General features: G+C 30.4%; 4 protein-coding genes and 1 long non-coding RNA gene across 5 annotated transcripts; 2 read left to right on the forward strand and 3 right to left on the reverse strand.

Annotated features, from left to right (window-relative positions):
• Nucleotides 1-5,673: 5,673 nt before the first annotated feature.
• LOC128387762 (uncharacterized) lies at nucleotides 5,674-6,741 on the reverse strand. Its single transcript, XR_008325165.1, has 3 exons — nucleotides 6,539-6,741; nucleotides 5,886-5,926; nucleotides 5,674-5,817 (listed from the first exon to the last, which is right to left on the reverse strand). It is a non-coding gene; the product is annotated as an uncharacterized LOC128387762 (long non-coding RNA).
• Nucleotides 6,742-10,479: 3,738 nt separating this feature from the next.
• Nucleotides 10,480-12,596, forward strand: LOC128387753 (uncharacterized). Its single transcript, XM_053347021.1, has 5 exons — nucleotides 10,480-10,675; nucleotides 10,888-11,266; nucleotides 11,360-11,467; nucleotides 11,543-12,006; nucleotides 12,067-12,596. Exons 1-5 carry the CDS (start codon nucleotides 10,616-10,618, stop codon nucleotides 12,226-12,228), a joined length of 1,173 nt encoding a protein of 390 aa, XP_053202996.1. The 5' UTR covers nucleotides 10,480-10,615; the 3' UTR covers nucleotides 12,229-12,596.
• LOC128387747 (TRAF3-interacting protein 1-like) lies at nucleotides 12,101-15,947 on the reverse strand. The gene is made up of 4 exons (XM_053347014.1): nucleotides 15,801-15,947; nucleotides 15,487-15,604; nucleotides 14,664-15,326; nucleotides 12,101-13,585 (listed from the first exon to the last, which is right to left on the reverse strand). Exons 1-4 carry the CDS (start codon nucleotides 15,942-15,944, stop codon nucleotides 12,705-12,707), a joined length of 1,806 nt encoding a protein of 601 aa, XP_053202989.1. The 5' UTR covers nucleotides 15,945-15,947; the 3' UTR covers nucleotides 12,101-12,704.
• A 319-nt stretch (nucleotides 15,948-16,266) lies between these two features.
• LOC128387756 (protein-S-isoprenylcysteine O-methyltransferase-like) lies at nucleotides 16,267-18,130 on the reverse strand. Its single transcript, XM_053347024.1, has 4 exons — nucleotides 17,972-18,130; nucleotides 17,407-17,763; nucleotides 16,861-17,340; nucleotides 16,267-16,771 (listed from the first exon to the last, which is right to left on the reverse strand). Exons 2-4 carry the CDS (start codon nucleotides 17,614-17,616, stop codon nucleotides 16,589-16,591), a joined length of 873 nt encoding a protein of 290 aa, XP_053202999.1. The 5' UTR covers nucleotides 17,617-17,763; nucleotides 17,972-18,130; the 3' UTR covers nucleotides 16,267-16,588.
• A 121-nt stretch (nucleotides 18,131-18,251) lies between these two features.
• On the forward strand, nucleotides 18,252-21,886 carry LOC128387759 (transcription factor MafK-like). Its single transcript, XM_053347027.1, has 3 exons — nucleotides 18,252-19,780; nucleotides 19,913-21,109; nucleotides 21,211-21,886. Exon 2 carries the CDS (start codon nucleotides 20,289-20,291, stop codon nucleotides 20,859-20,861), a length of 573 nt encoding a protein of 190 aa, XP_053203002.1. The 5' UTR covers nucleotides 18,252-19,780; nucleotides 19,913-20,288; the 3' UTR covers nucleotides 20,862-21,109; nucleotides 21,211-21,886.
• The last annotated feature ends 6 nt before the right edge of the window (nucleotides 21,887-21,892 follow it).

Below are 21,892 nucleotides of genomic sequence, written 5' to 3' on the forward strand. Positions count from 1 at the left end.
AATTGTTGAAAATGATTATCAAACAGAAAACAATTGATTTTCTCATGATTGATATTTTCTGACCTTTACCTAAAAGTTTAAGCATCGGATTATCTTTACAATTGTTGATTGTTGATTGTTAAAATTAATATTCACAATCTGTGAACTAAATCATAATCGTCAAGATTAAATATTAATATAAATTACTCGCCACTAAATGGTTGGTATTGAGTAAAGTAAATTTGATGATAACTATCAAGATTCTGAATCAAGTTTATTGTTGATGATGAGTCTTGAGATATTAATAATAATAATAACTATCAACTAATTGTGAATGATTAACTCAGCTTGGGTCCATTGCATGACTTATTTAACCTTCAATTGATAAACTTGATTCACTTTCTCTTTGTTTAATTTAGTTTTAATTGTCTTAAAAAACCCAATTTTAACCAACAAAAAGTGTTCACTATTGTATCTTTATGGATCATAATGATTATTAAATTGTTGTTATTTGTACATATTCACACACAATCAAATCAAGGTTCCGTTTTCAATGTCCTTGACAATTTAATGGTAATAATGGTAATAAACACAATCTAATAGCCAACAATTTAAGTGGAATGATTAACAGTTAATTGTTTAATTGATAAATACTATGTAATAACATGTGAGAAAAAGTGAATTTTTCTTTTCGTAACAAGATTAACAATTAACTTTAATCATGATTGACAATTTAAACTTCAGGAAAAATTGAACAGTTTTATTAATTGTTTGTCTTGATTAGCAGTTGATTTTAATCATCGTCATTGTCAGTTTTTAGTTTGTTGATTAATCTTCAAACTGTTTTTATTTATTGAGAAATTTAATTGTCCTGTCAATTTATTAACAGTTAAATGAAACAAAAAATTTTATTCAAATCTTTCAACTCATGATCAAGTTAATTGATATATTGATCAAGTTAATCAAGTCTTGATTAGTGAATCAAATTGATTACAATTTGGTTCATCATTTTCATAGTTAATCGTGGCGAGTAATTGTCTTGATATCCTTGTTGATTGCTTTCATGGTCAATTATTAATTTATATCAATATCACACCAGCAATCAACTTAAATCAGTAGTTAATGTCCTTAAACCTAAAGACAATTAACTTGATATATTGGAATGATTATTTAACAATCAATAAGAAATAAATCTGATCAACTAATTTCACCAGTACTTTACAAGGCTAAATTGTGAAAATTGATTTGATTAGTTGAAAATTTCTCACAATTATTGATCAATTCAATTTTTTTCTTAATCAAGTGGTTCATATGTAGATTTAATTGTTTTGCGAATTCACTGATCGTGATTATTGATCAAGTCTTGGGAAAAGTTTTAATTTAATCAGAAAATATTGTAATTGATTCTAATTAGAAGCTAATGAACGAAGAAAAACTTATTGGTAAAGGTAAATTTTATGCTAATTGTTTCAATTATTTTAATTTTAAGATAATTAGTATTAAATTGTAAACAATTATTTCTACTTATTAGCATAACAGTAACAATTTTTCATTGAATTTCCAGTTGTATCTTTTAGTATACGTTCCCAATCAATCAATCAATCAATCAAAGATTATTGATTAACAGAAAGAAAGAAAAAAAAGTTAATTAAAGTGTCAATTGCTGTATCATTAAGGGATAATCTTGAGGATGAAGATAACAGTTAAAGGAGTAAAGTGACTACAATTAAAATTATATGAACTTTATTTATCTATCATTCTCTCTCTCCATTTATAACGGAATTTGACAAATTGTTGTTAAATTGAACAACCAATTTAAATTTCATCTGAAAGGTTAAACAATTAACTATTAATTTTCTGGTTTGTTGTTGTTTTTCACCTTTGTTTTCATTTTCTAAATTGTTTGTCCATTTACACGTTATCAAGATAATTAATAAAAGCTCAACTCACAAGGTAAACAATAACAACAAGTGAAAACAACAATTAAAGGTCATCATCTTAATTATCAATGATTATGAAGAGAAAGAGTTAAATGATTAGACAATTAACTAACTTAGCTACTTAATCATCTCAAAAGACATTCAGATTACAAAAGACACGGAGACAATGAAGAGAGAGAGAGAGGAACGACATGTAACATTAGCCTACTACAAGCGGTCAGCAAATTCAACTAAAATGGTGGACAAGGAAACGGAAGGTAATCAGATTAAGCACAAGGTCTAAAGGTAGGGTCACTTTATGATGATGACACTTGAAAGAAAACAACAAAATGAAGGTTTGAATTAGAAGAGTAAACAAAATCAATTGACCATTTCTTACAATCAAATTAACTCCTTCACCTTTAATACCTGGAAAGAAAACAATTTACATCAATTTATTGGTAAACTAAATGAGTACAGTTGAAGATTACAATTAATTTAATTGCTCATAGTCAATTATTCTCTTAAAAGGTAAATCAGCTAATTATTTACGCTAAAGAATGAAATCTTTAAACAATTAACTGATTGGTCTCAATTGAATGGAAAAATTGTCGCCATCTCTTATTTAAACTCATCTCTAATTGTGAGAATTGATTTAATTGTTGTTCGGATTCAATATGACAATTGATCAATATTCTTAATTTGGTAAGATCAAAAATCAATTTGAAATATAAAATCAGGTTTAATTTGATTCCGGAAAATTTAGACTTGATTGTAAATTAGTTATTGCGATTCATCGTTTAGACAATCAACGATTTTCTATCATAATAATACAATCAATTGTCTGCCATTTAATTGTAATTTATGAATGAAAATCAAGTCACTAATCATCAAGTTGATGAATTGATGTTAATTGGGTTGATTGTTAACATATCAAGATCAAAATTTAATGTATTTTTAACATACATGGAATTGAAACAACAATAATCGTAATTAAATTAAATAGCAAATAATCAGAATCAAAGCCTACTATAACAATCAATTAACACACCTACAACAATTAACTGCTGATGATAATCTAAAAAAACTCCTAATAAGCTAAATTGAATAACTTTTGTCTAAATTTTGTTAACAATCAAATTAAAATGTCTGAATAGTAATTTGATTAACAGTTTAAGGATTGATGTTTTATTGGTGTAATTATTGATCATTATCGTATTTTTATCATCACTAACTTGATTAATTGATCAACTTAGTAAACGAGTGGTACTAATTAAATAAACGATAAGTATTTGATAAACAATTAAGTTTAGGATTGAGTAAAATTCAGTGAGAAGTTTAAATTAATCAAATTTTATCAAAGGTTAATTGTGGTAATAAAAGACAAAGTTTAAAATTCAATGAAAAACAAGAATAACGATAAACAATTAAATCTAATGAAGAGGAAAATTAAAAAAATCAACGTTGGCAATTGTAAATTGCTGCTTAATTGTTGATGATGATGATTAAAAACAACAACACACAAGGTAAACATTGACCTACTTAAAATTGTTGTACCATTTATGTTTAGTAAATTGTTGATGATTAAAAAAACTGCGATTCTTTAATTGTTAATTGTTGGAGAAAAAGTTAATAAGATAATATTCAAAGTTGATTTGATTTCTGATGATCAACCCTGAATTTTTGATTATCTTGTTATTGATGTATCTTTTGAATTAATACACAAAAGATCATGTAATTTGTTGATTATCCTTATTTCTTACTTAATGATTAACATTATCGTTATTGTTGATTATCATGATTATCATTAAAGTAAACAAGTGATTAAAAGTGAATGTGTAACATTTTAATGTTAACATGATGATCCTTGTTTACTTGTGTTGATGTTTCAATTTTTCATCCTTATTATCATAATCATCTCATTTCAACAGTTGTATCATCATGGTGCTAATAATCACCATGAATTACTCTGATTTATATATATGAATATCATTATCAAACTGAATTTCTCTCACTCTCTCTTTCTCACAGTTCTCACATATCTCTATACATACAATTATCTTCCTTTCATTGATTCTTAAAAATTCTAACTCAATCACATTTTCCTCTTTTACTATTACTAATCGGCTTTTCCATTCAATCATTTCTTCACCTCTTCCACTAATCCTTCTTGAAGATTATTATTCTTGACAATTGAGTCTACATATTGTTAACTTTAAGATTATACCTCATCTTCATTGATAATTGATCAAAGTATTATTAATATAATTGTTGATTCATTGAACAATAAGCGAAATCTTTTTTTCACTTGACCGTTATCATCAGTTGATATTCATTCATATCACTGAATTACATGAAATCAAGAGGGAAAAGTTTTCCTTTCTACTTTTCATTGTATTCTTACCAATGCTGGTCAGTTTGTTGTCATTTTTTTTTCCTTTCTTGTTTATTATCAGTATCGATTTACTTCCGGTTGTCAGCTGATCAATCCAAGACTTATCTTTTCTATTTCCTTCTTTCATGCTTCCATTATGTTTTACATTTTGTAATTAATTGTACACGAAACTTTTTTAACTTGACTTAATGTTCATCAGAATTATAATCTATTCATCAATATAAACAACAATTCAGCAAAAAGAATGATAAATGCACATGATTATGTTTGTATTCAGTTTCTCAAAAGTATTAGTAATTCATTTATAGTGGATATAGCTGGACTCGTCGATATTTCTGGAACAAAGTCCCTCGAAGCAAAATGATGTTCGTGGTACAGAATTTAGCTCAAAACAAAGAACTTTTTTAAAACTTTCTTGGAACAAAATTCGAATGATATTGCTATTGGAACGATGACTTTCGAAATGACCAGTTTGACAAAAGTAAATTACGAGTCAAAAAAGTCATTAATCACCTCTCATTCTTATAATTTATTAGTTTAATTGCTAACTATCAATACTTATGCTTAATTGAAATGATTAATTCAAATCGTCAAACAACAAAAATCGTTGGTGGTTCTGAACATATCGGTTTCGATTGATCATCAGGCCACTTCCACCATAGAATTGTTCAATAAACTTTATATTGATATTATTGATATTTTATATTGAGTTCTAACTATTATTTGAATTAAAAGTAGCTCATAATTAGTTAATTTGCCGATTGTTTCAACAATTTGATTGGCTGAGCTGTTTTTACAGAATTTCATATTTCAATTTTCAAGTAAATAAAATAAAAGCAAAACTAATTGAGGAATTAATTAAAATTATTATTACATTAGAGGCATAATGATGAGTAACAATTAAAAATCAGAATCTTAATCACTTTCACTTTTTTTTAATCTAAATAAACAATCAACATCTCATAAAAATGTTAATTGTTGAGATAGTTTTCCCTGCTTATTTAAATGATTCATTTTTTTTAAGGTGTGATAATTATTAACTTTGATGAAACCATTACAATAAAACACAATTTGATTGTTTTTAATCAGATAATGATGATTACTGTATAATCAGTAACAATTAACTTTCTCCACAATCGCCAGTGATCAAGCTAATCAAGCAATTAAATCTGTAAAGATGAGAATAGATGAAGATGAGGAAAAAAATAACAGAAAACCCGTTAATTAGGTTAACACACAAAAAGGCGTTAAATTGTAACAAACTAATTAGTTAAACTAATATCGCAAAGTTGACCTGAGATTTACAATAGTATACATTTCGTTAAATTAATACAATGATAGGTAACAACATAAGGTAATATAATTATTAATACCTGTACGAATACATTACCTGTAGTAATATGATGAGAAAAATGATGGTCAAATTAATCAGGAGAATAAAAGAAAAGTGAGAAAAAATAATGATGGCAGTGATTAAGGTAAATGTTGAGACAATTTCGAGAGAAAAAAAAAACTTTTCTCAATCTGTATGAGAGAAACAAAAGATTTTCGATAAGATTTACTTGTTCAACAAAGTTCTGAAATTCAGTTACCCTCTAACTTGGTGAATAATTGGAATTTGTGTGTGTCTTTGCTGTCAAACAACAATGGAAAATGATAATTAATGGTGATCATGGTTAAGATAATTAAGAACTCATTAGTTTTCTGAATACCTTAAAGGTGTAAGAAAAAAAGTTCTAGTGACCTTAACATGATATTAGTTTGAATAAAAATAATAATAAGGAACTGGAAAAACTTTCTGAAAAAAAGGTAATGTCTTGTCCATGTTTGCCTATCAGGTCTAATGATCAGTGTTGTTGTTACATTTAGTGTTGGTTATGAATAATTAATCTATTGATTAACCTTGGTGTAAACCGTTAATTGTATTAATAGACAATGAATAATGTCCTTAAATCTCAAGAGATGAGGAGGAGGCTAAAGAGAATGAGAAAGAAGGAAGATGAAATGAGAGAGAGAGAGAGAAGATGATATTCTCAATGGCACTTTCTATTAGCTCAGAATTTCATATTGTTTTTGTGTGTGGTAATTAAAAAAGGTGGAAATAAAGTACAAGAAAAATGATTCGTATGTAGATTTGGATAATAATGAAAATTATGTATATTAACAGGAGTACGAATTTTGTTACCGAGAATTTAATTATTACAAACACACATAGAAAAGGGTCAATGACGATCATTTTAATTACCTGTTTCATGGTCAACACCTACTCGTTGTAAACGGAAAGTACAGTTAGTAAACAAAACAAAAAATAACATAACGTCATTCGAGACGAGATTGTTAGTTGAAGTTATCAACAATCAACATAATCATCTTTATTTGTTATTGGCACAATCAAAATGTAATCCATTTCCAGCTATCATTTTATTATTATGAAGGAAAATCATCATCATCAACCTACTAAAACTGATTAAAGTTGTGAATTTAATGATTATTTTTTTTTACTGTATAATAAGTGATGATGATGATAATGGTAATCGTTGTTGATGGATAAACTGATTGTTCAACGATTAATGATAATGACAATCAATGACAGACAAACACTTGAGATCGAGAAGGAATTAAATGTTAATTATTTACTATCAATATTTAAATGATCAAGAACAATAGTAAAACTCTGATGATCTAAAAGATGTGAGTGTATATTTGAAACGGAAGAGAAATCGTCATCATTATCATCTTCTTGATTACTTCACAATATCATCATCATGATCGCTAATTGTGAGTCAATTTGTTGATTATAATTGAAAAAAAAAGGTTGACCCTCGACTATTAATTACGAAACTACGTTATTATTACATAAGTGAAACAAAACTTTTCTTTTCTCGGCGAAAAAAACTAGTTAATTGTTAGTCTTGATATTAATTATCCAAGATAGATGATCATGATCTCCCCATGTTCTGAATTTATTAAGATTTCTAGTGATTTAATTTTTTAATTTCGTACTTATAATGAATTCAATAGTTATCTAGATGCAGTTGATTGTTGCTTGTTAATTTAATTCGTTCTTTGTTTTGTCTGGATAAAAAAAGATACACAGAATTTATAATTAACTTAATTTTCTGAGATTATACATTTTCTCATTATTGTTGAAAACAATAGATTATTTTGAGTCATTCAACTTTTTTAGTTAATTGTGATTAACGAGAAAGATTGAGAGAGTTACAATGTAATATATTATTCAGGATTGTTTCAATCCAATTGGTTTTTCATTATTCAGCATCATGGTCATTTCAATTATCGTCCAGTAATTCAATTTTTAGGTTGATTTGGTTGAGATTAAATTGTTCTGGCCTCAGAGTATGTAATGATTATCAATTTAATGATATAATAGTAAACAATAATTAGAGGAAAATGTCTTATTAATGACAAATATAATGATGATTACGGTCAGAAAGGGACAATTGTAATCGTGGTGGAAGAGAGAGAGAGAGAGAGAGAGATGAATTGACCAAAAGTGGTCAATTTATCAAAAGTGATTGAGAATGATTGATGGTGGTCAAGAAGAGTCTCTCACTCTCTTCTTCTAATTGATTAGATTTAATTGATTCCAAATTACATGAAATAATTTAGAAGCGACTAAATTACAAGAAAATTGGAAAATATTTCCTAATCTAAATGATAATCACAATCGAAATAAAAAAAGAGGAGGATCAATGGATAATTGCTCGATGGGTTACCAGTGAATACAAGGTATTCTCAAGTACTAATTGGATACCCCAATGATGGTGATTATGATGGCGAAAGCAAGAAGCAGGGAAAATCCCTTTCGAAATGTGATAGAGAGAAACGAAAAAGTAATAACTTCGTCTATGATTAACTTGGGAAAATCCTCTGAAACAAACTGGACATTTACTTACAGAAATGACCCAAGATAGTTGATTATTAATACTATTATCCAATGACTAGAAAGTAACACTAGTGATTTAAGTGAGTAGAAATCACAGTTTTCACTTCGTTGTTACTTTCTGACGACGATAATGATGATGTTGGGTGAAACTGAATTATATGTATTGTTTGCTTGGAAAAAAATAGGAGATCACCTTGAATCAGATTTTCGGCAAAGGCTTGGAAATCTGAGTGAAACAACAAGTGAATAATATTATCATGTAAATCAGTAAGATGATGATGATTACGATCATCATGATAAAGAAAAGGGAAAGGAAGCGTGAGAATTGATGATTAAAAAAATAAGACAAATCGTTGTTATTGTTGTTGTTTCATTTTGTTGATGATGATGTTGTTGTGTTTTCCATATCGTAACTGGCGAGATTTAATTGTTATCTTGGTTTTTTAATTCATCGCCGAGCCGACGATTGATGGTTACGTGTTCATGATAATTACGATCCAATGAAGTTTCCTCAGTCTTAACCAATGGCGATGATGCCACCCAACAATTAACTCCAAATATCATAATCACACATCATAAACCTTGGAGTTGATTAATCTACCTGGTGTATGATAAGAGGGGGTTGTAAGGTAATTAGCTCATGATTATATCGTAATCGAACAGAAAAATTGTTTGATTAACTATTTTACTAATTATTAATTTGAACACCTTGAGATTAACACCCAACAGTATTAGAATTAAACTTTGATGATTAAGATTAAGTCTTAACAAAACTCAAATTATGATTAATCCATTCAGAGTTTTCATCGTTTGTTGTTGTTTAATGAAAAAATAATATTTTGAATGAGATTTTTTTTGTTACTTTTACAATTAGTGTGAGTAAAGATTAAGACAATTAGCTAATTTCTTCAATTAATTAATGAGCAGGAAAAGTTAATAATGAAGAAAAACAATGTTAACATTAGAATGACAAAAGACCTTCAGCATCTTTTGTTATCATTTTCTCTTCTTGTTTCTGGTCATCATTTTTGTTGACCATTTGAAAGAAAAATAAAGAAAGAACGAAAAGAAAAAATGATCGAAAAGATTAAAAGATTATCATTTATATGTATTATTCATACGTAGAGTTGTTGATTAAAGTGAATGAATTGATTAGTTATTCAAGATTTTTATTGATTAATTGTTTTGATGGTCGATTAACTTTACCGATAGTTGAGCTTATAAAACAAAGAAAAAGGTGACCTTTCATTTGTACTCCTATCGATTAGATGATTATAATCACCATGAGTTGTTTAAGTTGATTTGAAATCACGAACTGTCAGGAAAATGACCATTGAAAACTAAGGTCATTCCGAACGACCGTCACTCGAGTTTTATATTTAAACCTCAAACTCATTGATAAAGTTGATGTTTCAGTCGATCAATGATAGATAATCCTATCTTTTTATCCTTGAACATTTATTAATCCATATCTTCGTAATCGCGTTAAACTTTCCACGGTTAAGATAATTTCCAGGTAATAACGCAACCAATTTGTATATCTAAATCTACCTTTCATCATCTACTGTTAATCATCATCATGGATAGAGTACAATGGCTACAAACACCTACATTCAGAGTAAGAGAAAAAGAAAGAAAGAGAAGATGGAAAAACGCAAAAAAAAATTATCGTTGTTATTGTGAGTCTAAGATGAATTTTGTCCTCCATTGATTATAATTGTTCATTGTTGAGAATCAAGTTTTCTCATCATCATCATAATCATTCAATCTTCATGTTACTTTATCTTATTATATTTTTCTCTCATTCTTATCTTCTTCTTTAATTCTCTTTCTATCTTATAGAAGGTAAGATGAATCTCATACCTAAACGTAATTTTCGTGGTTGAATATATTTTTTTCGCAGTTCGGGAGAAAGAGGCTTATTCGTGACTGGAAGATAAGATGAGAGAGAGAGAGAGAGAGAGAGAGAGAAATACGCCTTCTCGACAGGTAAATGAATGAAAGGAAGATGAGAACGAAGATGTAAGAGTGAGTGGCGAAGAGGATTAAGAGAGTGAGAAGAGAAAGTGGATGAAGATGAAAACGAAAGTAGAAAAAAGAGGAAGAGCAACCCCCTCGTTTAGAAAATGAAAGAGAAAGTGAGTGAGTGAGAAAGGAAGAGAGAGAAAGAGAGAGAGAGAGATAAAGTGTAATTAATCAATGGACTCACTCTTTACCTGGAAAAGTTTTAAAGACTTTGAGAATCTCCTTCGAGTTGTGATCAGTTAGTGTCTTGTCTTTGGTTCCATTAGGTCAATGGATTAGACTTTCTTCATTGGAACAATCAGTTTTTGTTGATCAAATTTATTCAGTTCGTTAATTTTTTATTTTGTGTTCTTACCTGAGATTACCTAAACTTCATCGAGTTAATTCACAATGTTCATTAAATCATCTTTCGTTTTATTATTTATTTTCGCTGCTGTTTCAGCCCAATCGGTTAGTTTGAATCCTTTCATCTCTTTTCAGATTCTTTTTCTCTGAAATTCTAATATTGTATTTTCTTTTTTTTCCTTTTTTATTCTGTTACATCCAACATTGTCCATTCTTCAATCATCTTGATCGTCTAAATCGCTTTCATCTTTATTTTTCTGGACCTTTGAATTATCTTTGGAAACTTTTTGTTTGATTAACGATCTCCAATCGAGTAGAATTACAATTCTGGTCGATTCGAGCAACAACAGCAACAAGATCGAGGTTATGATGGATCAACTTCAACTGGATCTCAACAAATCCAAGAAGGTGAACGAGCCCCAGCTCCCAATTCTGTCGAAGGTGAAGCGGGACCTGAACCACCAGCACTAGTACCTCAAACTAGTTTCACTTGTGATGGTAAACCTTATGATCCAGGAATGTACGCTGACATGGAAGTCGCTTGTTCCGTTTATCATATGTGTTTCAACGGTCGAAAAGAATCTTTCCTCTGTGGAACTGGAACTATGTTCAATCAAGAAATTTTATCCTGTGATCATCCTCAGAACGTTGATTGTTCAGCTTCACCAAATTTCTACAATGCCAATGAAGAATTAGGTAACAATTTAAAATCTTATTACTCCTTCAAATCTCCAATTTCATTCTCTTCAAACTTTGCTAACTAATTTGAATTATTCTTTAATCATTTAGGAAAACCTGGTGCTGAACCCGCTCCTGGCTCTCAACCAGCTCCTCGTCCTCGACCACCACCACCAGCCGCTAACAGACCAATTCCTCAACGACCAGTTGTCAGCGGAGGTAAGAGTGTTTTTTTTTCTTCGGTTAAAATATTGCTCAAAACTTTATTCTGATTAATATATTTTTGCTCATTAGCTCCACGACCCCTTCCACGACCAGCCCCAGTCCAACGACCAATCCCAGCTCCACGACCTCAAGTACAAGGTCCAAATTACGGTTCAGGAGCAACTGACCAAACTACTGACTTTGAAGGTCCACAACAACCAGACTACCAAGAACAAGTTCAACCAGCACTCCCTGCCCTTCCTGCCCCAGCCCCAGCTCCTGCTCCACGACCAAGTGGAAAGGTTTCCCCACCACAAGCTCCCCGACCAGCCCCAGCTTACCGACCTCCTGCACCAGCAGCTCCACGTCCCATCCCTCGGCCAGCCCCAGTTTACCGTCCACCCTCACCTGCTCAAGTCCCATCATACAGACCAGTCCAACAACCAGCCCCAGCTCCAGCTTACCGACCAGTTCCAGCTCCAGCTCCAGTTCCCTCATACCAACCCGCTCCAGCTCCAGCTCCAGTTAGACGACCAAGTAAAACTTCACCACGAGTAAGTATATTTACCGAATCAAGAGTCACAATAATCTAAATGAAATCATCTTACCAACAGAGACCCGCTCCCCAGCCAATCCCACCTCCAGTAGTCCAAACTACCGATGAGGAACCAGATTACGAGCCAAGTTCAGTTTACTATTCCCAAGAACTGCCAAAACAACAACAACGATCAAGATACGCCGTCTCTTCAAGAAGATGGAATCAATATCGTTCATAAATCACTGGAAAACCAATCAAATAATTAACAGAATTTGTTAACAAATTGCCAAGTGTTGAAAATTTTTTTTCTTCCAAACGAATTCAGATTAACTTTTTTTCTCTACCTGTGTGAATTTCTCATCATTTATCTTCCTGTTAAATGACCAATACTCTTAGTTTTACTCAGAAATTATTTTAATCACCATCAAATTTTTGTGTACAATTTGTTAATTCAAATCAAACATTCAATCGGTTTAATTTTCAATGTTCCGAAAAATTAAACGATGATTGATTAAAACTCAATCTAAGATGATGTATTAATCACCAACATCTCATAAAAATTAAATTCTTAATAAAGATTTTTACATTTCTTTTTCTACCAAACAATTAACTTTCAATTTTCTTTTAATAGATCGAACAATTTTCATCTTTTTTCTGAAAGTTTAATAATAATAATCACAATTAATGAGATGAGATTCGAATCTGTTCCGACAATTAGTTGGATTTTTCTACAACCATTTTAATTATTCTCTCGATTTTTTCTTCATTCCTGAGAATTGCTGCTTTTCTGATTGAGATGCTTTCGTAAAGTCGACTAATATCACTGTCCAAATGTTCTAACTGTATTCGAAATGGTTCTAAGTGAGTATCGATTGAACTTTTCTCTTCTTGCAATTTAATCATATTCTTTGAATGTTCATCAACCCAACCTCGAAGTTCAGTAACAATTGAATTAATATCTTCCTGAAGATAGTCCAAAATCCGACCTAATGGTGTGGCCAGTTGGGTTAACCGTTGAATGTTTTCCCTTAACTTGTTGATATCACGGGAAGCCAAAACATTGGATAGATGACCATTGGTCACATTCAATTGTCCATCGGTTTGATTATTACCTTCCAAAGCTACTTTGGTTTCGATTAACTGTTTAACCAAACTACCCTTTGACTTGTCCTCTTCGGTGACACCAATCGAATGACCTTGTAACAAAACACTCGACTCAATGGTACTTGCAAGATCGTCTTTAACCTCTTGAACTATAAACATGGCATCTTCATCTTCATCTTCATCTTGATCACTTCTCTCTCCACCACCACCACCACCACCAAGGGCACTTTTATTTCCACCCCTAAGTACACTTTTTCGTCCACCAGCACTTGTACCTGGTCGAACCTTTTCTGTAATCAAATTTTCCACCGGTTCTGATGAAGATAATATTCTCGATTGGTCAATACTCGGCGAGTCCATTAGTTCACGTTTAGTGACCACTTTAGGTGGAGCCGCTCTCGCTGTAGTGGGACGAGCACTGGGCCGTGGTGACCTGGGTGTATGAGATATGGTGGTTCCTGTTGGTGGACGAACCATTAATTGAGGAAGACCTGATCAAATCGAGAGAGAGGAAAAAATAATCAATTAACAAACGAATCAAATTTGAATAAGTTAATCATGTAAACGGTTAAATTGCAATTGAAATAAAAATTGTGTCATTCATCAACAATAAACAATTAAATTGATTGTTGTTGTACCAAGAAAATTACATGTTTATCATTTAATTGATCAATTAACTGGATTGAGAGTGTATACTTTTTTTCACTTACATAAATTAATCATATTCAATAGTAATTTGGTTTTATTTTTTCAATAATCAAGTAATTACCCATTTAAATTAACTGTTTGATTAATCAAAATTTGTTAACATAAACAAAAATTAAATTGTAATTTGAAACAATCAACTTGAACTCGTCCATTTAATTTTATCAAGCAGATGATTCGTGATTCAAGTAAATCAAACAATTTAAAAGTTAATCAAAAATCTGGTTATTAGAAAACAATTGAGGATAAAATGTTTAACAAGTTAATTGTAAGGAGACACTTTGATTACAATTGTAAATCTCTAATTGTTACAATCAATTGAAACATTTGAATTAGATTTACATGTAAATATAAATAAATGATAATATTGAAATTGATTACAACTGATTAGACTAATGATCCGAGTCTAATATTTAAATTGCTACACTTTACAAAGGATAATTGAATTGATTACGATTGAAAAGCTAATAGAAACAATTAACTACTATTACAATTTTAATTATAGAATTAATTTTTCTCCCCGTTGGCAATTTATTTAATTTTGTTCTGCAACTTTTTTTGTCAATGATAATCACAATTCTAACCGGAAGCCAATTTAGTTAGAATCACGTTTATCTACTTGATGATTAACCTTAACAATTTAATTTTTCTGTTCCTAATCATCTTAATCATGATCATTCATCGTTCACATTAATCAGGATTGGTGTATAATTAAGATTGTCTGTGACCAACAATCAACATCAAACGAATGTAAAAAAAAAATATAATGAGAATAATCATTTGTTGTTGTTGTTGTTGATTGTTGATTGTTAATTGTTAATTGGGAGAGAAAGTTAATCAACAATGAATGAATTGTTAACATACCTTTTCGAGGTAAATCAGTTGAAGATTCATCTACGGACGTAATTGTTTCACCTGGAGCATTAACTGACTGATTATCTTCCGGTTTCATCATTTCATCATCATCATTTTCCGTGATTAATGAACTTTGATTAGTAATTAAATTTGAAGAATCAACAACACTTTTTGCAGAATTAATTTTATCTCTTAATTCATTATCAAAATTTTCATTATGATTATCATTTTGATCTTTTTCATCTTGATCATCATTAACATCACCTAATCCTCTGGTTCGATAACTACCTGGTCTACTATTAGCTGGGGTTTTAATTTCTTTAATTGCTGAATTTTCTCGAGAATTTAGTTGATTAGTATTTTTACCAATTGATTGTTCAGTTTTGCCATCATTTGTCGAGGATTTTTTACCTTTCGATCCAATTGATCCTGATTGATTACTATTAACGGCCGATGGTGTTGACTTTTTACCTGGTCGATTAATTGTTTTACTGTTTACACTTTTAACAGTTGATTTGGTTACTGTTGTTGATGGTGAGTCTTTTTTACCACCACGAGTTGAGACAATCGCTGCTTTACCGAGTAATTGAAGGAACTGATTAGTTTTATCAGGTTCAAGACCAGCGACAATTTTAGCTGCCTTCACATCAACGGGCTTACCTAATGTTGAACCTGAACACAGAAATTAAACCAACAGAATTAAATTAAAGATTCTAATCATTACTGATTGATTGATCATCTAAAATCTTAGGATAATGGAGGATGAAACCAAAGATTGTCCTTTCACACTTTGATTTTTAATTGTTATTCGCTAATTGTAAACAATTCTTACCGACAATGTCAATTACTTTCTGAAGAAAATCAATTTTGCCTTCTTTATCTTTCTGAATTGATTGATTAAGATCATCGGAATTAAATGAATCCTTCATGTAACCAGTTGAACTAATAACCTGAATCAAAAGGAGAGAAACAAATTTCATTATCATGAGATCAATTGTTGACTGAATTAAGATTAAAATATCATCATTAAAGGTAAGAAAATTCATATATTTGCAAAAAAAAGGTGAACAATTAAGTGAAAATTATATCTGTAGGTTGATCAGATTACTGATTGTTGGTAATTAACAATTAGATGATTCAACTTACGTTTATGATGATATCATGAAGAAATTTAAATGGAGGTCGTTTTAACAACTTCTCGGTTAGAATTGGTTTCTTAATTATTTTACTTAAAATGTCTTGAGTTGATTTAATCAATTTACTATCAACATTTACTTGATTTGTTGACATGATTGACTGTTGAGTGGTTAAATTAATTGTTTCAAGATTAAATTCAATGGTTAACAATCAATTTGTTTTGTTTTGAGCTTCACATTGGTTACCATGGATTTTTGAATTATTGTGTTTACTTTATTCACAATTAATGAGATTTAAAATGTTATGATTAATTGAATATCAATTGTTTTGGAGATATACCGGAATTATGTTCTGAAATCACAATTCAATTTAATTATTGTGATTATTTCTTCACCATTGTGACAGTTTAATGTAAATACCTTTTTTCTCACACAAATAGCTGATTGTTTGTAAAAGTTATTTCCTTGTGAATGAATTAACAATCGCTATTTAAGTTTATTTAGTTATCTAATTAAGATCTATTTTGAGAAAGTATTAATAATATAAGTTGCGAAAACTTGTTTCTCACTTTTATATATATAATAGATCAATTTTATGTTTTCAATTATCAGTCTCTCTCTCATCGATTGATGATTTTGATTTCTTTTCCATACTGATGATTTTCATTTGTGTTAGTCAATTTGATTGAGAAATAAATTGATGTACTATTGATGTTTGATGACTTGAGTGATGAGTCTGAGTTAATGATATGTTTGTAATTGTAGGTTTTGATTGGCATCTTATTTTTTGGTTTAATTTCATTCACCAAATGGGTATCCAGAAATGAATGGAAGTCGAGTGGGTACTTTTCTTTGGTATTCGATATATTCTAGTCCAAAAAAGTCTACCAGCAACATTTCCTCATCACGAATTCGTTCATAAAAAAATTTCCAAGTAACAACGATGTAAACAACAAGGCAAACTGGATTGGCCAATAAAACCTAAAAACAAAAATACACAAGAAAAAATATACAATTAGAAATTTGTAAGGCTTGTCTTTGATTTAAAATTAGCCCAATTTGATAATTACCTGAGTTCCAATAGCCCACCAAAACCATCCAACATAAGCTGGATGTCGAGACCAAGAGTAAACACCGTGAGTAACCAGAACGTGATCTCTTGATCTTCTTGTTTGAATTGTGTGATCAAAGTTTGTTCTTGCGGTCAGAATGGCCAATTTACGAAGAGCATCGCCAACTAAACACATAACCAATCCGACAATCATAATGTAAATATTAGACTTGATAGAAGTTGAGAAATGAAGTTCAATGAAATATTCGCCGACTGCAGTTATCATGGCTGTATGATAGGCAACACTGTGATTTAACATGAAAGATTCAATCTTAACCGAATTGGGTTTAGTTATTGCTATGGCTAAGTACTCAGAGAAATGGAATAAGCTGACAATGGTCAGAAATAGAAAAAATGGAATCCAATGAATTGGAACAATTGAACAATAAGCCAAACTTAGGCCGAAAATAGATCCAAGTAAAGTTGACCGCCAAATTATCTGGAAATAAAAATCAAATAGAATAAGAAACAAAGTCTATGGTAACAATTGACAGAAAATACTTACTTGGTAATCATAGTTTACTTGGGAATAAATGAAGTAACAAATTAGTTGTACTATTATGATTAATGCCACATAAGGGATGGCCCATAATTGATTAAATAAATCATTAAAGGTTGATATTGAGAAGAGTAATAAGATGACAGGAAAAACACTTAATGAATAGATGAAGCTTTGTAAACTAAGTTTACCATTTGGACAAAGGTTGTAGAACATGTTCCTTGGTGTAAAAAAAGATTCATAAAAGATTAAATCAAGAGCGTAGAATTAAAATTCCATAAGATAAATGACAATATTGATCAGCATAATTAACAACATTAACCAATGAGAAATGGAAACTCAAATCAACCCAAATGTCAGATCCTTGAGATCAGGTGGAAATGTTTTTCGCATCAATAGAAAATGTGAAACATGATAAAAACAAAAGATCACAGGAAAAAAACAAGAAAAATATTAATTAATTGTAATCAAGATATGGGATTGAGGTGTAATTCAACAATAGAGGAAGTAAATTAAATCAACAATAATCAGGTTAGAAAAATGAAAAGAAAAGATTGAGAAACAAATTTACCGGTAGAAACACTTTGAGTTGAAAATGGTGAAGATAAAGTAAAGAATCAATCCAATTGTTGTGAACAATTTAATCAAGAGAATAGTCCAGAGGACAATCAACAAGCCAATCACCTAAATCACTTTAATTGTGTACAATTAATTAACAAAGAAAAATCGAGAGAGACAATTACAATTGCGAATGAAAAAAAAAGGAAATCAAATCAAATGAGAAAAAGAAAACATCTGACATCGAACATCGATTATTGATCTTCGATATATCGAAAAGAATCATATGTTGACCTTCCGTTTGTCTTCATCTTTTTTTCTTGAATCAATTTTTTCTTCATCCAATTGAATTGTTTTCTAATTGGAATTCAATTTTTTGTTGTGGAATTAATTAATTGTTCTTTTTTTGTTCTTTGTTTGCTTGCAGTTTCATCCGGCAACATGAGTGCTCTCAGGGTTTATTCGAATCTTCTTAAACACAATCCTTCTGCTGCTCGAAATATGATTACTCGTTTTGCTCATGGTGGTGATCGTATCTCAAGAAACACTTTCCCTCGGGCTGGGCCTAATCCTTTCGCTGAGCCTGAATGGTTTTTTAATCCAATACACAAAGTAATGAAGAAAGTTATGTTTGCTACCATCGTCTGGGTTTGTGTTGATGTTAGATACTTTGGTGGTTATCGTGAAAATGGAATCCCTTTTACCATTCAATTTATAAATACCCTATTTCCCAGTGTTCCGAAACGTTATGAACATCATCCTGAAATTGGGCATCATTAGAATTTTCTCCTTTACTATTTAGCAAAAATTTGGGACATCAAGTTCATCTCACTATCTTTCAACATTTAACTCATTTAAATGTTTTCAAGTCAATTGGATTTAAATTACATCTACACCATTTACCCTAACCCGTTAAAGAAGCAGAAAAAAAATAATACTATATATTGTTAACCACTTTGGATTGAAAAAAAACGAGCTGGTTAAATTCAATTGTAATTAGATCGATTCAATGTTCAGTTAAATAAATAATTTTTAGGCTTATGGTTTAAACCTGAACTTTTAAATTGTTGATCCTCATCACCTAAAACCAGGGAAAACAAAATCGGAAACCCAACGAATCAAATGTTCACCAATACTTCGGACTTTTAAAAGCCATTCGGACACTCAAACTTCAACCCAATCAAACAGAAATTCTAATCAATTGTAATCAATAGAAATTCAATTTAAAAATGATGTTAATCAGATCATATTATCAATAGATTGAAAAATTAATCTAAATGATTTTCCACCGATACTTAAAATCCATCATAACGGTCTTCAAATAGACTCAAAGAAATCACCCTTTTCCAGGCTAATTAACAATCAATTGTGAAAGAAAAGTTCAACTTGCCCTCCTAACTAAATTAACCTTCCAACAAAATCAATTAAGATTAAAAGACTTAACCAAACGGGAATTGTAAACAACCCTTTTCAAGGTGACCTCTTATTTAGAGGTTAATATTCAAGCGACAAACCTGAAGACGAACAATATTGAATAGAATTACCTTTACCCCGACCAATTGGCCATTTAAATTTCCTCAACAATTAGATGAATAATCTAATTGAATAAAAGAAAACTAGATTTACAAAATGTAAACAAAGAATTAGTTTTCTTTTTCTCCTCCAAAAACAACACAAGTGACATTTTAATATTTTCTCTCTATATTATCAACAGAAAAGTTGTTTTGTTTTCTTTTGTTCCTGTTAAATTATTTTTCTCAATCAAAATGAGAAACAATTGATTTCATAAGCAGATTTACCTTTCCAATCCATTTTGAAACAGGTTAGTTAAGGTGTATTTAACCTCTGTGTGTATCCTTAATTCACCGGAGAATCTTGAATAATGAATCAACTAATCAACTCAATCATCATGTTTCCTAATGTTTTCATTTTTGTTTCTTTCCTTTTTTTTCAGCTTCTTTTTTGCTTTGTCACTGTGATTCAGCGGATTCAATAATCATCTCTCTTGGTTTCTATTTTGTTTTGCTTCAACAATCAAAGTAAAACATTATATTGATTGATCGTCTTCGGTTTCCCTGATCTTTACTTTTTCTGGCCTTTTTATTTTCTGCTTATTCTATTGCTTTGGTTACCTGTTGGTTTCTGTTTTTCTCTCACTGTTGTTGCTTTTATCTCTATCGTTGTCTTGTCTCTTTCTTTCCTTTCTTTTGTTTCCTTTTCTTTCTTTCTTTCTCTACTCTTTGGATTACCCACTAGTCTAACAATAGTTTACCTGTTAATAGATTGATTTATCTTGTGATATACTATTAATACTATTACGGTGAAAAACCATGCGGGCCAAGGAAGGAACACATTTGAAGAAAAAAGGTAACCTCAAACAGGAGAAGAAATTAAGTCTTTCCTCAGATGATGATGATGACTTTGATTTAGTTTCAAATGAGGAATCAATGGAGATGGATGGTGTTAATTGTTCCATTACTAGTATAAGTGATTCATCTTCTTCTGCAAGTGCTATTACCTCATCTTTACATGGAGCTGGACCAATTCCTGGACAGATAATATCTGATGATGATTTGGTTACTCTTTCTGTTCGTGAACTTAATCGACAATTGAAAAACTCTGGTCTATCTAAACAAGAAATTATTCGAATGAAACAACGACGACGTACACTTAAGAATCGTGGTTATGCTGCTTCTTGTCGTAATAAAAGATTAGAGGTTAAAGGTGGACTGGAAGGTGATAAAATGCTGGTCGAAGAGGATGTTCTAAGAGTAAAGGAAAATGTTTACAATTTGAGACAAGAAATTGAAGAGATTCGAGATAAATTTGATGAACTTAAACGACACGCTTCTCAACAGGGTATTTTAATTCCACCAGAATTAGCCCATTTCATTGATTTCTGATTATATTTTCCACTGGAATCATCAAGGAAAATAATTGTCACTTAAATCGAGAACGAAAGACTTTGATCACCGGCGGCAGCGGCGGCGAGATGGTTAATTTCTTATTGTTTTTCCTTGTTGATAACTCATCAAATTACCTCAAATACTTGACGTTCAAATACTTAATTAGTAAATATCCATTCCGATCTGATTGTTTCTTAGACCAATAATAAGAATAATCTGATGATATGTTCAAATATAATCAAAAGGTAAGAACGATTTCTAATTTTTTTTGTATAATCGAAATTCAAATCGTAATTACTCATCTAACAATCAATTTTATTTCTCCCTCTTTTCTTTATATTAATAGAAAACTTAACGACTGATTGATCTCCTCTACAGAATTAATTATCTTGGCTTTTGACTGAATCACTAAATATTGAGTGACCGAAACATGTCTGTCATCATCACCAACAATACCTAATCATCATCTTTTTATATCAATACCATCATCATTTAGGTGAAACCATTAACACTCATAAATCAGAATTATCATCAACTTAATCGTCGTGATGAAGAGATAATCATTTAACCGGAATCACAATCTTCATTCACAATTTAACAAACAAGACAAGGAGAGAGAGAGAAAGTAACTTGACAAAATGTTTATTATGACTGATTATTAAGAAGGAAAAAAGCAGATAATCAAAGTACCGCTGATTGGATTAACCATTTTAATGCAATTACCTCGATAATTAATTGACTTTTCTTTTCATCAAGAAGATGATGTTGGCTCTCGATATTCAAACAATTGACTGAAGATTATATCAATCTACCACCGAATAGATTTGACTGGATGACAAATAGAATCGTTTTCTGTTGATTCGCTTTTAATTGTACAAATCATTTTGGTTCATCAACCGTGTGGATTTAACATAATGTAACTAAAAAGATTTGATTTAACCTTGTTCGGTGTTTTAATCTCTCTGATGGGAGAGACAATAACATTTCAACATTTTCTAGAAATAAAATGGTGTTTACCTTCATGAGGA

This window comes from Panonychus citri, unplaced genomic scaffold (genome assembly GCF_014898815.1).
Source record: "Panonychus citri isolate SS breed McGregor unplaced genomic scaffold, ASM1489881v1 Contig00092, whole genome shotgun sequence".
NCBI lineage: Eukaryota > Metazoa > Arthropoda > Arachnida > Trombidiformes > Tetranychidae > Panonychus > Panonychus citri.

Coding starts and splice junctions, on each gene's coding strand:
- LOC128387753 (XM_053347021.1), top strand. CDS start 10,616: ATGTTCATTAAATCATCTTTCGTTTTATTATTTATTTTCGCTGCTGTT. Junction 10,676..10,887: donor CTGCTGTTTCAGCCCAATCG/GTTAGTTTGAAT, acceptor CCAATCGAGTAG/AATTACAATTCTGGTCGATT. Junction 12,007..12,066: donor CAAGTAAAACTTCACCACGA/GTAAGTATATTT, acceptor TCTTACCAACAG/AGACCCGCTCCCCAGCCAAT.
- LOC128387747 (XM_053347014.1), bottom strand. CDS start 15,944: ATGTCAACAAATCAAGTAAATGTTGATAGTAAATTGATTAAATCAACT. Junction 15,605..15,800: donor TTCATGATATCATCATAAAC/GTAAGTTGAATC, acceptor CTTTTGATTCAG/GTTATTAGTTCAACTGGTTA. Junction 15,327..15,486: donor GAAAGTAATTGACATTGTCG/GTAAGAATTGTT, acceptor TTCTGTGTTCAG/GTTCAACATTAGGTAAGCCC.
- LOC128387756 (XM_053347024.1), bottom strand. CDS start 17,616: ATGTTCTACAACCTTTGTCCAAATGGTAAACTTAGTTTACAAAGCTTC. Junction 17,341..17,406: donor AAGTAAACTATGATTACCAA/GTAAGTATTTTC, acceptor TTTTATTTCCAG/ATAATTTGGCGGTCAACTTT. Junction 16,772..16,860: donor GGTGGGCTATTGGAACTCAG/GTAATTATCAAA, acceptor TTTTGTTTTTAG/GTTTTATTGGCCAATCCAGT.
- LOC128387759 (XM_053347027.1), top strand. CDS start 20,289: ATGCGGGCCAAGGAAGGAACACATTTGAAGAAAAAAGGTAACCTCAAA.